Source organism: Palaemon carinicauda, chromosome 25 (assembly GCF_036898095.1).
Source record: "Palaemon carinicauda isolate YSFRI2023 chromosome 25, ASM3689809v2, whole genome shotgun sequence".
NCBI classification, from domain to species: Eukaryota; Metazoa; Arthropoda; class Malacostraca; order Decapoda; family Palaemonidae; genus Palaemon; species Palaemon carinicauda.
The window spans coordinates 87,555-104,264 of record NC_090749.1 but is presented as its reverse complement, the minus strand read 5'-3'; the positions used below and the strand labels follow the sequence as shown (position 1 = coordinate 104,264).

The 16,710-nt window shown below is 42.3% G+C and overlaps 1 protein-coding gene across 1 annotated transcript in view; it reads right to left on the bottom strand.

Moving 5' to 3' along the window:
- Nucleotides 1-2,613: 2,613 nt before the first annotated feature.
- Nucleotides 2,614-16,710, bottom strand: part of LOC137618628 (dynactin subunit 4-like) — a 47,101-nt gene continuing 33,004 nt past the window's right edge. The window contains exons 8-9 of the mRNA XM_068348739.1: nucleotides 5,726-5,921; nucleotides 2,614-3,003 (exon numbers count right to left, since the gene is read on the bottom strand). Of these exons, the coding sequence (XP_068204840.1) occupies nucleotides 2,808-3,003; nucleotides 5,726-5,921 (392 nt within the window). The 3' untranslated portion in view covers nucleotides 2,614-2,807. The remainder of the gene's footprint in view (nucleotides 3,004-5,725; nucleotides 5,922-16,710) is intronic.

Here is a 16,710-nt window from a genome sequence, read left to right as displayed (position 1 = left end):
GCTTCTCCAAGTTAAAATATCATTAATTCTTTAACAGCATAATATTAAATCCACATTCTTGGGAGGCAGTAGGAGACTTAGACTCATGACCCCAATTGATTTAACAAGAATTGAAAAAAATACCCTTTTGAAAAGAACACACGACATCGGAACAAGAGGAAATATATACACACGTTTCGCAACCAATTTAAAACTCCTTTGAAATAAATATATATCACTTCTTTTTTAGTTCTTCTCTTTGTCTACAAAGCTAGAAAAATGTGGTCTCCAACCTATGTCCTATTGTAAATATTAATAGTAACTATCCACTACAAGATGTTTATGACATTTTGTTGAATTCAAATTGTAATAATTAATTCTGGCAATAAACACCCAGTGAACAAATCCAGTTCTGGTTTAAAGAAATACATCAAATAAGTGTAATCACTATATTTTCTAGAGAAACTTTTATATAATGGTAAATTATACTTGATTTTCTCGCATCGGTCACTCTAAAATTCAAATATACCATACTGATACAAAGAAAGACGCTGCCCGTACTGAAACTAACTGCCAATGCTTTAAAATTGTCAAATTATTTGCACACTGAGATAATGACAAGATAGTTAACTCTCCTCTCAAAATAAATTTTCTAAATTCCTCACAATATACTGCAAAGACGAGGGAAAATGTATGACATACATTTAGTAAAAACGTAGAGAGTACGCGATACATTTTACCAGAGCCAGTTTTGTTCTTTCTATATTGAATATATCATCCACAATAGTTGTCCCATACCCTTCTTTATTCTCAAAGTCTAAAGTATGCTTAAAAGACATCCCATTAATTTTTATACTACCCTAAGCTCAAAAACATTATGTGAATAGTGAAGACAAGATATCAAGATATACCATTAGGTTGAAGCAAGCTCTACTGCTATGCCATTTTACAGAAACGGAGCGAGTTGTACCGACGTGTTCGCTCTACATAGGTAAAATAGCTTCATGATCGGTTAGTGTAGAAATGTTTCTTTGGGATATTCAATGTAGTCACAAATTCAATATTTCATACATTTTCGAAAGTAGAGGGAGGAAATGACAGAGTAAAGAAACTCTTCTTATCTAGGTGATATTTTGTTCAGTTACCGAACAAGTCAATACGGTGAAAGAAGACGAAAGCTTTGCTTGAATTCTAAAAATTGAAACAACGATGATTTGACAGACGTCTTCCAAGACTAGATTAAGAATGCAATGAAGATACCTGATGGCAGGATGCATTCAAAGATTTCCGAGTACTAAAGCCGATGAAAATACTGATACAGAGAGGGACGAAAATATTGACTGAAGAGACTCGACAAGTAAATTATAATCCATCAGTTGCAGCTTTTGTCAAATTGATTATAGATCAAGCATCGGTGAAGGAATTCTTAACCCTTTTACCCCCAGGCTATTTGGAACTTTCCAACCCTTAACCCGCAGAGGTTATTTTTTTTTCAAGCACATTTTGCAGTATATTTTTTTTTTTTAATTGCTCTAACAGCCTTAATTTTTGTCATAGAGAGGTCAGATTGGTCTCATTCTCTTGGAAAATGCCTGAAGTATCTCAAAAAATTATCAAAAATATGCAAAAAAAAATTTAAATAGCAGTAAATTATAATCCATCAGTTGCAGCTTTTGTCAAATTGATTATAGATCAAGCATCGGTGAAGGAATTCTTAACCCTTTTACCCCCAGGCTATTTGGAACTTTCCAACCCTTAACCCGCAGGGGTTATTTTTTTTCAAGCACATTTTGCAGTATATTTTTTTTTTAAATTGCTCTAACAGCCTTAATTTTTGTCATAGAGAGGTCAGATTGGTCTCATTCTCTTGGAAAATGCCTGAAGTATCTCAAAAAAATATCAAAAATATGCAAAAAAAAATTTAAATAGCAGTTTTTTGCACGGTACGTCCATGGGGGTAAAGGGATGAGTTTTGTGAAACATACCAGTACGTCCTTTGGGGGTAAAAGGGTTAAGGCAACACAGCAGGAAGCTATTAATTGGGAGACCCACCAAGGTACAAAGGGCTCGTTGGATAATGCACGTTAGGTCAAGCTTATAACGTCTATTAACACCAATCTCGTCAAATGAGCTGCGACCAATCTCCCCATAACACATCCAAACCATCAAGGTAAACCTAAATCTTACCTATGATCGCCAACCAAGATTCCAATCCAATTAGAATGGGAGAGATTACACGAATCTCAAAAAGGCTTCCACATTTCTAAGCACTTTAAATACAATCTTATATAATCCTATTGAATTTCCAGCAGTCACCATAATTAACACAATCACCTACAAGTTAGGCCTAAATCTAAACTGGAATTAACGGTAATGTCTAAGTATCACATACAGTAATTTCTAAAGATAATAAATGTAAAGATAATAAAATTAGAAATCACCACTTACAGATTTCACATAGCGTATTCAGTCAAATCATTATGAAGTGAAGCGCACAAGCAGACAACCTTCTAGATGCCATTAACGTGAAAAGCAACAATCTAAAAATGTGCTGTGTAAGCTAAGCGAAAAGATCGCACCACTGGGCCTCTAATCCAGCAACTTGGAAAGACATAAGACATAAACCGTGCAAATACACCGAGGTCACTTCAGCCTAGAGTTATCATGGTCGCACCTGAAAGAGCGAGTTGCTTTTACTGGTTACTCAGGCTACAGTCGAAGTTGGGTTGCCTTCACTGGCCAGAGGATATATTGCCCTTCCTATAGCGAATTAAATTAAATATAAATATACAGTAGACAATATCATCTAATTAATATACCATCCATCATTACTCCTTCTCCACGGGACCAACGTCTACAATAATAGGCATGTTCAGGGTGACGGTGCGGGACTCGGTGGCCGTCGCAACGGTGTTGGTGTAGTCGTATCGCAGGATGAATCCCACGAATGCTCGGTCGGCGTCTGCCTTCGGAGTCACGAGGAGGTTCACGCCGACCTTGTTGGCTCTCCGCCATGCGACCACTCTGTGGGAGAAGAGATTGCATTAGAAGTTTTTTCCGAGTCAGGCTACACAGAAGGGAATACATACATACTTATACCAAGGCACTTCCCCCAATTTTGGGGGTACCCGACATCAACAAATGAAACAAAAACAAAAAGGGGACCTCTACTCTCTACGTTCCACCCAGCCTGACAAGGGACTCAACCGAGTTCAGCTGGTACTGCTAGGGTGCCACAGCCCACCCTCCCTCGTTATCCACCAGAGATGAAGCTTCATAATGCTGAATCCCCTACTGCTGCTACCTCCGCGGTCATCCAAGGCACCGGAGGAAGCAGCAAGGCCTACCGGAACTGCGTCACAATCGCTCGCCATTCATTCCTATTTCTAGCACGCTCTCCTGCCTCTCTCACATCTATCCTCCTATCACCCAGAGCTTTCTTCACTCCATCCATCCACCCAAACCTTGGCCTTCCTCTTGTACTTCTCCCATGTTTAAAGTGATAGGAAAAGGGGGATGCACACATTCCTGGGTTTTCTACGCTAAATAACAGTGTTTTAGGGAGCGAGTGTCGAGAGCCAATCATACTAGGCTCCAATGACCAATGACTTTTCCTTAAGATTTAAATTTGATTTACAAAAGGGGAGAATTTGGCCAAGAAACAAATACATTGAAGAACCAAGTAATCACGGCATTACCATAGAGAGAGAGAGAGAGAGAGAGAGAGAGAGAGAGAGAGAGAGAGAGAGAGAGAGAGAGAGAGAGAGAGAGAGAGAGAGAGAGAGAGAGAGATTTTTGCAACATATTTCCCACCCCTAAAACCCTACTGTTTCTATATATGTTTGTATACGAAGGAAAAGACAGAGAGAGAGAGAGAGAGAGAGAGAGAGAGAGAGAGAGAGAGAGAGAGAGAGAGAGAGAGAGAGAAAGAGAGAGAGAAAGAGAGAGAGAAAGAGAGAGAGAGAGAGAGAGAGTAAAGCCCTTTCACATAAAACCTGCGAGAGACCAAGGTATTCAATATGTAATAAGACAGGTGATACACTTTTTTTATTTACAGCTGTTAAATATTGTCAGACGTAAACTGCCTACAAGTGACATGTGCTCATCTATCATGGATGCAAGGATTGTTTACAAGTACTTTACACGTTCTGTACGAAAATAAAGTTCAGTGAATGGTGGTCCATGGAATCATAGTTATTTTGTTCGACTCTATAGGATCCCTTTTTTTTTATCAAAGGAAGTATATAAGATTGCAATTCCCAGACTGCTATTTTAGTTATGCATTATAGATCCATCAGCCAACACAAAACTGTTTATCAGATCTATTTTTCACGGGACAATATCGATCGGCATATATTTGTGACTGGATATTTAGTATGTTGGCAACGAATAATACACGGTCTCAAGTGTTTTCTATATGTTGGACTGTTGTGCAATAGTACGCGATTCTAAGCGGGTATGTAAATTTTTTGAAATAAAAGAAATTCTTGTTTTTAACTACATAGACCCCCATATTTTGATATCGTGAAGACAGAACAGGATTAGAAATGAAACTATATGGGATTACACTGACATGTGTGGATGAGATCATGCTGAAGGGTAGATGGAGATAGTTTAGACATGCTCTTCACACTCCCCAAGACAGATTAGTTCAGCAAACGTTTGACATGGCTCGACAAGGCACTAGAAGAGTTGGAAGACCCAGGCCGACATGGCTGAGGACTATGACGCATGAAGTAGATGATGAATGGAGGAGTATCGATTTAAAAGCTCAAGATAGAGACGACTGGCGGGGTCTAACCGAGGTCCTTTGTGTAGGACCTCGGTGATGGTAAGAAGTCTCAACTCCCCAACAATTTCAGCCGCCTTTGTCTAGACTTATATTACTGTCCTGAAAATACCTGCTCCTGGGTCCAGTGCATTCATAAAGTAACGAACATTCTACCATCTAGAAGATCTGCTCTTCTACCTTAACATAACCAAAGAGTTTTAAAGGAAGAATTCACCTGTGTCTGCAACTAAATCAAGTGACCTCGTTTAAAATCAGTTGCATTTTATAATTCAATTTTCTTAATCTTTTATTTCAGTTTTCTTTTCCCCATATAGGACTCATTAACACTCTTGCTATTTGGCCCATAATAATAATAATGATAATAATTTCTTGAAATGTATTGCAGTTTCTCTCATAGCCCTTAGACTTTTATAATATCCTGCTGTAACAAATAACAGTTAACATTAAGAATATCCTGTAACAAAGAAAAGTTAATTACATTAAGAACATCCTGTAACAAAACCCAGTTATAACAACATCTTGTAAGAGATAACAGTTAATAACATTAAGAACATACAGTAACAAGAAATGGATTATAACATTAAGAACATACAGTAACAAAAACCAGTTATAACAACATCTTGTAAGAGATAACGGTTAATAACGTTAAGAACATCCTGTAACAAAGAACGGTTAATAACATTAAGGACATCCTGTAACAAAGAACGGTTAATAACATTAAGAACATCCTGTAACAAAGAACGGTTAATAACATTAAGGACATCCTGTAACAAAGAACGGTTAACAACATTAAGAACATCCTGTAAGAAAGAACGGTTAATAACATTTAGAACATCCTGTAACAGATAATAGTTAATAACATTAAGGACATCCTGTAACAGATAACAGTTAATAATATCAAGAACATCCTGTAACTAATAATGGTTAATAACATATACAGAACATCCGACTTACTGAGGATCATCCTTATATGTGGAATTGGAATCCTGGTCGTCGTACTCTGCAGTGTCGTCGCGAGCCGCCAAGACCAGCTGTCCCTGGGGCAACGCCACTTCGGCCGAGAGGGTCAAGTCATCCTTCTCGCGGGGAATCTCCACCACGCGGACCAGGCTGCTCGTGTTTAGGCTGGCGGCCTCCGCTAGCTCCTCGCCTGGAATTATTCACGAGGGTTAAGATCGCAACGCAGGGAAGGCTCGTATATAGTGACGTCATTTATCATATTGGAAATATCAGATACGTTATTGTTATTATTATTATCATAAACCCTTGGGCTTATAGCATCTTGCTTTTCCAACTAGGGTTGTAGCTTGGCTAATAATAATAATAATAATAATAATAATAATAATAATAATAATAATAATAATAATGTTATTATTATTATTATTATTATTATTATTATTATTATTATTATTATTATTACTGCTGCTAAGCTACAACCCTAGTTGGAAAAGCAGCATGCTATAAGCCCTATAAGGGCTCCAACAGGGAAAAATAGCCCAGTGAGGAAAGGAAATAAGAAAATATACTATATATGAGAAATAATGAATAAATATATAATGAAAATCATTAAAAACATTGGAAATAAACAAACTATATATGAAAAGTAATCAATGAAAAATATACAATCTTCAAAATCAGTAATGGTTAGATAGATATTTTAAGTATAAACTATGAACAGTTCAAAATAAAAAAAAAAAAAAACATCAATTTAAAAACAGTTTCAATGAGTTTCAATTTAGTATTGGAAATATAAATTATAAATTTATTAATTATAAATTATAAAATATAAGTTAAAATTGTAGTGGTTGAAGAACCACTACAATTTTAACTGATTGAATGACTTGTTTTTACGATAGACTGAATGGGTCATTCAAATCGAGTACAGAAACTAAAGGCTGACACAAGCCTTTTTATAGTTTATATATGACATATTTTATTTGCTATTGTTGCTGTTTTTTTAAATATTCTATTGTTAATTTTTTCTCATATCATTTATTTCCTTCCCTCAGTGGGCTATTTTTCCCTATCGGAGCCCTTGGGCTTATAGCATCTTGCTTTTCCAACTAGGGTTGTAGTTTAGATGATGATGATAATAATAATAATAATAATAATAATAATAATAATAATAATAATAATAAATTTCACAATAAATGTAAGGAATATACTATTTTTTTTTCTATGAATCTTCCCTGTTGTTCATATTGCTTCTTCTCCAGCAGCTTGGTTTAATCAAATCTTACCCTTAAAAGTTTTGAAAAAATTTTCCCCAATTTTTTAGCTTCAATAAATACATCCTCTTACCAGTAAAGGTAAAAATCCTAAGTTTAAAGGTCACTCATGAATGGCACAGGCAAATGACAAGACCATATCCTAGAAACTGACTATAATGTACTGTATACATATCAAGCTAGGACCAGGGAGGGACAGGCAAAGGCTGCTGATGATTCAGCAGGTAGACCTACCTATAGGCTCTCCCACACTCCCCATTCCTAACTCACGAGGGAGGCGAGGTTGAGCAAACTACAGGAAACTACTGAGTTTGAGTGGGTCTTGAACTCCCGCCGTGCATGGACATTTCCTTCCACACCCAAAACCTTGCAATTCCACACTCTATAAAGGCAGCTAAATTAGATTGTGAGGCAGAAGAATGAACACGTTGTACTGATCTTAAAATCTTAAGAGTCAGTGCTTCTCACCCTAAAGATAGTAAAATGTTATTTTCATTAGTAAAATAAATTTTTGAATATACTTACCCGATGATCATGTAGCTGTCAACTCCGTTGCCCGACAGAAATCTACGGTCGGGATACGCCAGCGATCGCTATCCAGGTGGGGGTGTGCTCAACAGCGCCATCTGTGGTCAGGTACTCAAGTACTTCTTGTCAAAAAGACCTCAATTTTCTCCTCGGTCCACTGGTTCTCTATGGGGAGGAAGGGCGGGTCCTTTAAATCATGATCATCGGGTAAGTATATTCAAAAATTTATTTTACTAATGAAAATAACATTTTTCAATATTAATCTTACCCGATGATCATGTAGCTGATTCACACCCAGGGTGGTGGGTGGAGACCAGCATACATGTTAACAAAGAAGCTAAGTATCCCGTATTTCATTTTATTAGTTATTCAAAATAACAAATATAAAATAAATAAGTACCTGGTAAGGAAGTCGACTTGAACCATTACTCTGCCTTTATTAAGTACGTCTTCCTTACTGAGCGTAGCGGTCCTCTTAGGATGCTGAACGACTCTTAGGTGCTGAAGTATAAAGGGCTGCAACCCATACTAAAGGACCTCATCACAACCTCTAACCTAGGCGCTTCTCAAGAAAGAATTGACCACCCGCCAAATCAACCAGGATGCGGAAGGCTTCTTAGCCGACCGTACAACCCAAAACAACAATAAAAAGTATTCAAGAGAAAGGTTAAAAAGGTTATGGGATTATGGGAATGTAGTGGCTGAGCCCTCACCTACTACTGCACTCGCTGCTACGAATGGTCCCAGGGTGTAGCAGTTCTCGTAAAGAGACTGGACATCTTTGAGATAGAATGATGCGAACACTGACTTGCTTCTCCAATAGGTTGCATCCATAACACTCTGCAGAGAACGGTTCTGTTTGAAGGCCACTGAAGTAGCCACAGCTCTCACTTCATGTGTCCTTACCTTCAGCAAAGCAAGGTCTTCTTCCTTCAGATGAGAATGAGCTTCTCTAATCAGAAGCCTGATGTAGTAAGAAACTGCGTTCTTAGACATTGGTAGCGAAGGCTTCTTGACAGCACACCATAAGGCTTCTGATTGTCCTCGTAAAGGTTTTGACCTTCTTAGATAGTACCTAAGAGCTCTGACTGGGCAAAGTACTCTCTCCAGTTCGTTCCCCACCAAGTTGGACAGGCTAGGGATCTCGAACGATTTAGGCCAAGGACGTGAAGGAAGCTCGTTTTTAGCCAAAAAACCGAGCTGCAAGGAACATGTAGCCGTTTCCGATGTGAAACCTATGTTCCTGCTGAAGGCGTGGATCTCACTTACTCTTTTAGCTGTTGCTAGGCATACGAGGAAAAGAGTTTTTAATGTGAGGTCCTTAAAAGAGGCTGATTGGAGCGGTTCAAATCTGGATGACATAAGGAACCTTAGGACCACGTCTAGATTCCAGCCTGGAGTGGACAACCGACGTTCCTTTGAGGTCTCAAAAGACCTAAGGAGGTCCTGTAGATCTTTGTTGGTGGAAAGATCCAAGCCTCTGTGGCGGAAAACCGCTGCCAACATACTTCTGTAACCCTTGATCGTAGGAGCTGATAGGGATCTAACGTTCCTTAGATGTAACAGGAAGTCAGCAATCTGGGTTACAGTGGTACTGGTTGAGGAAACTGCATTGGCCTTGCACCAGTTTCGGAAGACTTCCCATTTAGACTGATAGACTCTGAGAGTGGATGTCCTCCTTGCTCTGGCAATCGCTCTGGCTGCCTCCTTCGAAAAGCCTCTAGCTCTTGAGAGTCTTTCGATAGTCTGAAGGCAGTCAGACGAAGAGCGTGGAGGCTTGGGTGTACCTTCTTTACGTGAGGTTGACGCAGAAGGTCCACTCTTAGAGGAAGAGTCCTGGGAACGTCGACCAGCCATTGCAGTACCTCTGTGAACCATTCTCTCGCGGGCCAAAGGGGAGCAACCAACGTCAGCCGTGTCCCTTTGTGAGAGGCGAACTTCTGAAGTACCCTGTTGACAATCTTGAACGGCGGGAATGCATACAGGTCGAGATGGGACCAATCCCGCAGAAAGGCATCCACATGAACTGCTGCTGGGTCTGGAATCGGAGAACAATACAATGGGAGCCTCTTGGTCATCGAGGTAGCGAACAGATCTATGGTTGGCTGACCCCACAGGGCCCAAAGTCTGCTGCAAACATTCTTGTGAAGGGTCCACTCTGTGGGGATGACTTGACCCTTCCGGCTGAGGCGATCTGCCATGACATTCATATCGCCCTGAATGAACCTCGTTACCAGCGTGAGCTTTCGATCTTTTGACCAAATGAGGAGGTCCCTTGCGATCTTGAACAACTTCCTCGAATGAGTCCCCCCCTGCTTGGAGATGTAAGCCAAGGCTGTGGTGTTGTCGGAGTTCACCTCCACCACCTTGTTTAGCTGGAGGGACTTGAAGTTTATCAAGGCCAGATGAACCGCCAACAACTCCTTGCAATTGATGTGAAGTGTCCTTTGCTCCTGATTCCATGTTCCCGAGCATTCCTGTCCGTCCAATGTCGCACCCCAGCCCGAGTCTCATGCGTCCGAGAAGAGACGGTGGTCGGGGGTCTGAACAGCTAAAGATAGACCTTCCTTGAGAAGAATGCTGTTCTTCCACCACGTTAGAGTAGACCTCATCTCTTCGGAAACAGGAACTGAGACCGTCTCTAGCGTCATGTCCTTTATCCAGTGAGCAGCTAGATGATACTGAAGGGGGCGGAGGTGGAGTCTCCCTAACTCGATGAACAGGGCCAGCGATGAAAGTGTCCCTGTTAGACTCATCCACTGCCTGACTGAGCATCGGTTCCTTCTCAGCATGCTCTGGATGCACTCTAGGGCTTGGTTGATCCTTGGGGCCGACGGAAAAGCCCGAAAAGCTCGACTCTGAATCTCCATACCCAGGTAAACAATGGTCTGGGATGGGACGAGCTGGGACTTCTCTAAATTGACCAGGAGGCCCAGTTCCTTGGTCAGATCCATAGTCCATCTGAGATTCTCCAGACAGCGACGACTTGTGGGAGCTCTTAAAAGCCAGTCGTCTAAATAGAGGGAGGCTCTGATGTCTGCCAAGTGAAGGAATTTCGCAATATTCCTCATCAGTCTCGTAAACACAAGAGGTGCCGTGCTTAGGCCAAAGCACAGGGCTTGGAACTGGTACACAACCTTTCCAAAGACGAATCTTAGGAAAGGTTGGGAGTCTGGATGGATGGAGACGTGAAAGTATGCGTCTTTCAGGTCTAACGAGACCATCCAGTCCTCCTGCCTGACCGCTGCTAGGACCGACTTCGTCGTCTCCATCGTGAACGTCTGCTTGGTGACATAAGCATTGAGAGCACTGACGTCCAGCACCGGTCTCCAACCTTCTGTCTTCTTGGCTACCAGGAAGAGACGGTTGTAAAAGCCCGGGGATTGATGATCCCGGACTATGACCACTGCTTCCTTCTGTAGCAAGAGCGACACCTCTTGTTGCAACGCTAGCCTCTTGTCCTTCTCCTTGTAGTTGGGAGAGAGGTTGATGGGAGATGTAGCTAGAGGGGGATTGAGGCAGAACGGAATTCTGTATCCCTCCCTTAGCCACTTCACAGACTGAGCGTCTGCACCTCTGCTCTCCCAAGCTTGCCAGAAGGTCTTGAGTCTGGCTCCTACTGCTGTCTGGAGAGAAAGGCAGTCAAAACTTGCCTTTTGCGGACTTGGAACCCTTCTTGGACTTGCCACGGTGACTGTCTGCACGGGTACCTCCTCTGCTGGAGGTTCTGCCACGAAAGGGCGGGATGAACCTAGAAGCAGGTGTATCAACTGCTGTAGGGCGGAAGGGTCTAGGCACGGAAGGTAAGGTTTTAGCCTTACGTGCAGAAGAAGCCATGAGGTCATGAGTATCCTTCTGGATAAGAGAGGCAGCCATCCCCTTAATCAACTCCTCCGGAAACAGACACTTGGAGAGAGGAGCAAACAGCAACTCTGACTTCTGGCAAGGAGTGATACCAGCAGATAAGAAGGAGCACAGATGTTCTCTCTTCTTGAGGACTCCTGATACATATGAAGCCGCAAGTTCACCAGACCCATCCCGAATTGCCTTGTCCATGCTAGACATGATCAGCATGGCTGAGTCCTTATCTGAAGGGGAAGTCTTCCTGCTTAAGGCTCCCAAACACCAATCGAGGAAGTTGAATATCTCGAAGGCACGAAAGACTCCCTTCAACAAGTGATCAAGATCTGAAAAGGACCAGCAGATCTTCGAACGTCTCATAGCCAACCTGCGGGGAGAGTCAACCAGACTTGAGAAGTCGGCCTGGGCAGAGGCAGGAACCCCCAAGCCAGGTTCCTCTCCCGTGGCATACCAGACGCTCGACTTAGAAGCCAGCTTGGGAGGAGGAAACACAAAAGAGGTCCTTCCCAGTTGCTTCTTGGAATGCAACCAGTCCCCCATAACCCTCAAAGCTCTCCTAGATGATCTGGCGAGAACAAGCTTGGTGAAGGCAGGCGCAGCAGACTGCATGCCCAGAGCAAACTCGGAGGGAGGAGAACGAGGGGTTGCAGACACAAAGTGTTCAGGATACAAATCCCTGAACAAAGCAAGGACTTTGCGAAAGTCTAAGGAGGGTGGCGAAGACTTGTGTCCTTCAACATCAGAGTGAGGATCATCCAGATGAGCAGCTTCATCATCCGATACATCATCATCCGAAAGTTGAGTTGTGAGAGGCAAAGGCAGAGCAGCAAGCTGAACGGCTGAATCCTGCAGAACGGGTGCATGCGTACCTGCGGATCCATCATCATGCCTCTGCTGGACAGTCTGCGAGCTGGCAACAACAAAAGCAGAGGGCTGGTGTGTGGGAGGGTCTGCGGTGGGCTGAGGAGCATGCGGTATGGTATGCAGAGCATGCTGTAAGGTATGCGGCTCATGCTGCATGGTATGCGGAGCATGCTGTAAGGTCTGCAGAGCATGCTGCATGGGCTGAGGAGAATGCCGCATAGTGCTGGAACCCGGCAACTCCTGATGCGGCAGCTCACGCATGTTAGCAGATGGTGCAGCAAGAACATGCGTCTGGCAGTGAGGACTGCGCATCGGTGGAGGAGCTCTCACAGGTGGGGTGTGGGAGCAGGCAGCCGCAGTATCTGCTGAGCGCACAACCTCTGCGGGTTGTAGGTTAACAGGAGAGGTGTTAACCTTCTCGGCATGATACTCCTGCATAAAAGCCGCAAGCTGAGACTGCATAGTCTGCAGCATGGACCACTTAGGGTCTACTGTGGTTGGAGCAACAACAGACAGAGCAGAGGCCTGTTGAGGGACCACTCTACCTCTCTTGGGAGGTGTGCAGTCATCAGATGACTGCGGCGAGTCCGAACTGACCCAGTGGCTACACCTGGGCCGTTGGACTAGCTCGGAAGGGACCTTACGTTTGAGCGGTCGTGAGACCTTGGTCCACCGTTTCCTCCTGGAAACCTCTTCCACAGACGAGGAATGTAAGGGCTCATTCGTCTGTAAGTGGATGGGACGATCCTTAGCAGATACGTCCGCAACCACTGAGGATACATCCGTGCGCCGATCAAGGCCTGCCGAACCCTTTGGTCCTTCGACATTGCTCCTCCCCTGGGCTTGGGAGCTTGCAAGAGGTCCCGGACTGGGAGGACGACTGGCACGCACAGATGTACCCTCATGCGCAACACTGACACTGACACTATGCACATCACTAGCACTAACACTTCCCACTGCACTCTTCGCTTTCAGCTCTCTGACATCTGCCAAGAGCTGATTGCGGTCACTAACCAAAGACTCCACCTTCTCACCGAGAGCCTGAATGGCACGCAACATATCAGCCATTCCAGGCTGAGCACTCGTAGCAGGTTCGGGAGTCACCACCACAGGGGAAGGAAAAGGTTGAGGGGCATGGGGAGAGGAAAAATCCACAGAGCGAGAAGAACTCCTCCTATCTCTCTCCTTCTCTAACCTACGTGCATATCTGAGGAATTCATTAAAATCGAATTCCGAAAGCCCAGCACATTCCCCACATCGATCTTCCAATTGACAGGATTTTCCCCTACAATTGGAACATACGGTGTGAGGATCTATAGAGGCCTTCGGAAGACGCCTAGTACAAGTCCTAACACTACACTGCCTGTATTTAGGAACTTGGGAATGGTCAGACATCTTGAATTTAGAGGTAGTCAAGGGGGAATTCCAAAATTAAGCAAAGATCGTTAACCAATGAATCAAATTAATTCCAAAAGCTTGCTAAGCTAAGGATAAAGCTTCCTGAACAGCGAAGGCTAAACTTCAGAGCAAATACATCACCAAATCGTGAACAAAAGACTCCAAAATCAACAGCGTATCCATGTAGGTCTTGCCGGCGGCACGACAGAGGAAAAATTGAGGTCTTGTTGACAAGAAGTACTTGAGTACCTGACCACAGATGGCGCTGTTGAGCACACCCCCACCTGGATAGCGATCGCTGGCGTATCCCGACCGTAGATTTCTGTCGGGCAACGGAGTTGACAGCTACATGATCATCGGGTAAGATTAATATTGAAAAAAGTCACATATTATGTACGATTTCCTTAACTTCTGAAGAAGTGAACTAAGTTTCAACTATTTTGGATCATTTTCCATCAGGTTTCAGATAAGTTCTTGCCATTTGCTTGCAAACTCAGTCACTAACTTGTCTCACTATAACGCTACTGGGGTTTATGAAGGCGCTCGTACATTCAAAGTTAGTACGAGTCTACACGCTATGCAACCGTCCCTGTTTCAATGGTAAACCAACTGGGAAATAAGCTGAAATTCCCATGGATTCTCCAGCAAGACAAAAAAATGAAGAGGAAAACACAGAAACAGGCGATCAAAGTGAGGAAGTATTACCTTTTAAATTACGTACCCTAAGTAAATTCAGGAGTATCAAAAATAGAGTTGGAGCAAATGTTTTTATGTTGACCAGGCTGACATGAGTCTTTCTATTGTTTATATATGACATATCTGTTTTTGACATTGTTAATAGTTTATATAGGACATATCTGTTTTGAGGCTGTTACTTTTTTTAGAATGATATATTGTTAATTTATTCTCATCATTTATTAATTTCCTTATTTCCTTTCCTCACTGGGCTATTTTTCCCCGTTGGAGCCCTTGGGCTTATAGCATCTTGCTTTTCCAACTAGGGTTGTAGCTTGGCTAGTAATAATAATAATAATAATAATAATAATTATGTCACAGACAGTTTACACACAGCAACTATCAAACTTCATCATGGATAGATTCAAGGAATTGTCATCTCGGATTCAAAAAAGACTGGAGATTCAGGCTCACATTTAGTGCCTCTTCAACAGTCCTAGATTGTACAAGACAAATCGGTTACCTAAACCCGTCTTGGATGGCGGTTTAGTAGCCGACCTTGATCCAATCATTCTGCCTAGTAAAAAAAAATTCTCTATACTCTGGTTATGAAAGTTGGTTGACTGGAGATGATATTTGTAAGTAATCAAATAGAGACTGTAATTGAGTTACTTTCCTTTAGATTCTATAATAGGGGTTTTTTTTCATCACACAGAAGAGAAATTTGCAAGTCGTCAGTATTTTTAATGTATTTTCAGATTATCTACCTAGATTAAAGCGGTATGAGATGGGACAGTCAAAGAGTTATGACCCTAAAGAGAACAGGTATGTACTTCTGTGGTAGGTTCGGTTCCACAGGCACAAAAATTAAAATCAATTTCACTCGTATTTTGGGACCTGTGTTGGATGGAGTTAACACTGAACTAGTAACTCAAGAAGAGAACAGAACTCAAAATGATGTGCTGCAGTTGGTATCTAGTCATACCCAACTCTCCAGCTGTGGGTCAGATTTCTCCAAGCTCAGATGGTCCAACGAGGTAAACATTCCAAGAGGATTGCCAACATAAAAATCTCAGTTTCAACTAAAGTCCGGTAGGGGGTAAAGCATCTAACTTCTTCCCCGTTTGGGAAAGACTACATCCTGTCCAATGGGTCTTGGTTGCGGTTAAAGAAGGCTACCTAACACTACCGATCGCCAGCTTGCTTTTATCGAATAACCCAGTCCCGTATCTAGGTTAACTTTCCAATACTGCAACTAGAAACAGTAAAACTTGAAGAGCTCTTAAACAAGTCGTTTCTTGTCTCCAAAAGCTCAGATATCTAGATATCTCAGTACTCAACAAGTTTAGACTGTTCGCATAGTTTTCCATGGAAACACACTCAACAGTTCTGGGAGCAATCAAACAGGACTGGATGTTTTCGACAAACCTCTCGGATGCATATTTTCGCATGCCAATTTTTCTACGTTCAAGGAAATACCTTTGGTCAATAGGTGAAAGATGTATCTCGTCAGAATGATGACCCCCTTCACTAATTGGATAAAGTTATAGGGAATACAAGTGCTATGATTGACTAATTTTAAGCAATTCACTAAAGAGGATTCGAGATTTGTTACCGAGATTGCTTGGTCGGCTGTGAGTCTAGTCAGAGTCAAGAATTTCCACCTATTTCATTCGTAAGATATTATATTTGGGAATGATAATCGCAACAGTTCCTTTTCAGGTTTTTCCTTTGAAGAGGAGGATTCAAGTCCTTCCTTCCTTTTTGCTACGAAGATTCAAGACACATCACTGTGAATGTTGGGGAAGCTCCTAGGAACCACGTCCTTCTCGGACATCTGAAAATAAGGGTCTTTCAATTTCATCTCGAGTTGCATTGGGACAAGGCGACAGATTTAGATACTGTTTCTATGCCACCAATGATAAATTAACTTCTCCGATTTAGTTGGTCACACGATCACAGTAGCCGCGAGTCTTTAGAGTTGGAAATACTAAAACTATAACTGTTCACAGATGCATCACAGGATGTGTGGAGAGCAACTCTCATCCATTTACTTCTCCTGGGGAAATGGGCCGGCAGGAGACATAAACACACATCAATTGTCTAGAGTTACTAGCAATACCAAAACTCCTTAAAACCAGGAAAATCTAGTAGTAAGGACAACAGTGTCGGTGTTCTCGGACTATATAACAGCCCTAGCCTAAATCAGGAACCAAAGGGGGAGTACAAAATTGGCTACGCTGTATCAGACAGCAGACGAGTTATCACAGCCGGGCCTAAGAGGAGCCACTTTGATTCCGCAGTTCCTTCCGGGGAATTGAAAAAGACTAATATTTTACCAAACGAAGTCTCTGCATCCCTTGATTTGTCAGGAGAATAAGAAGT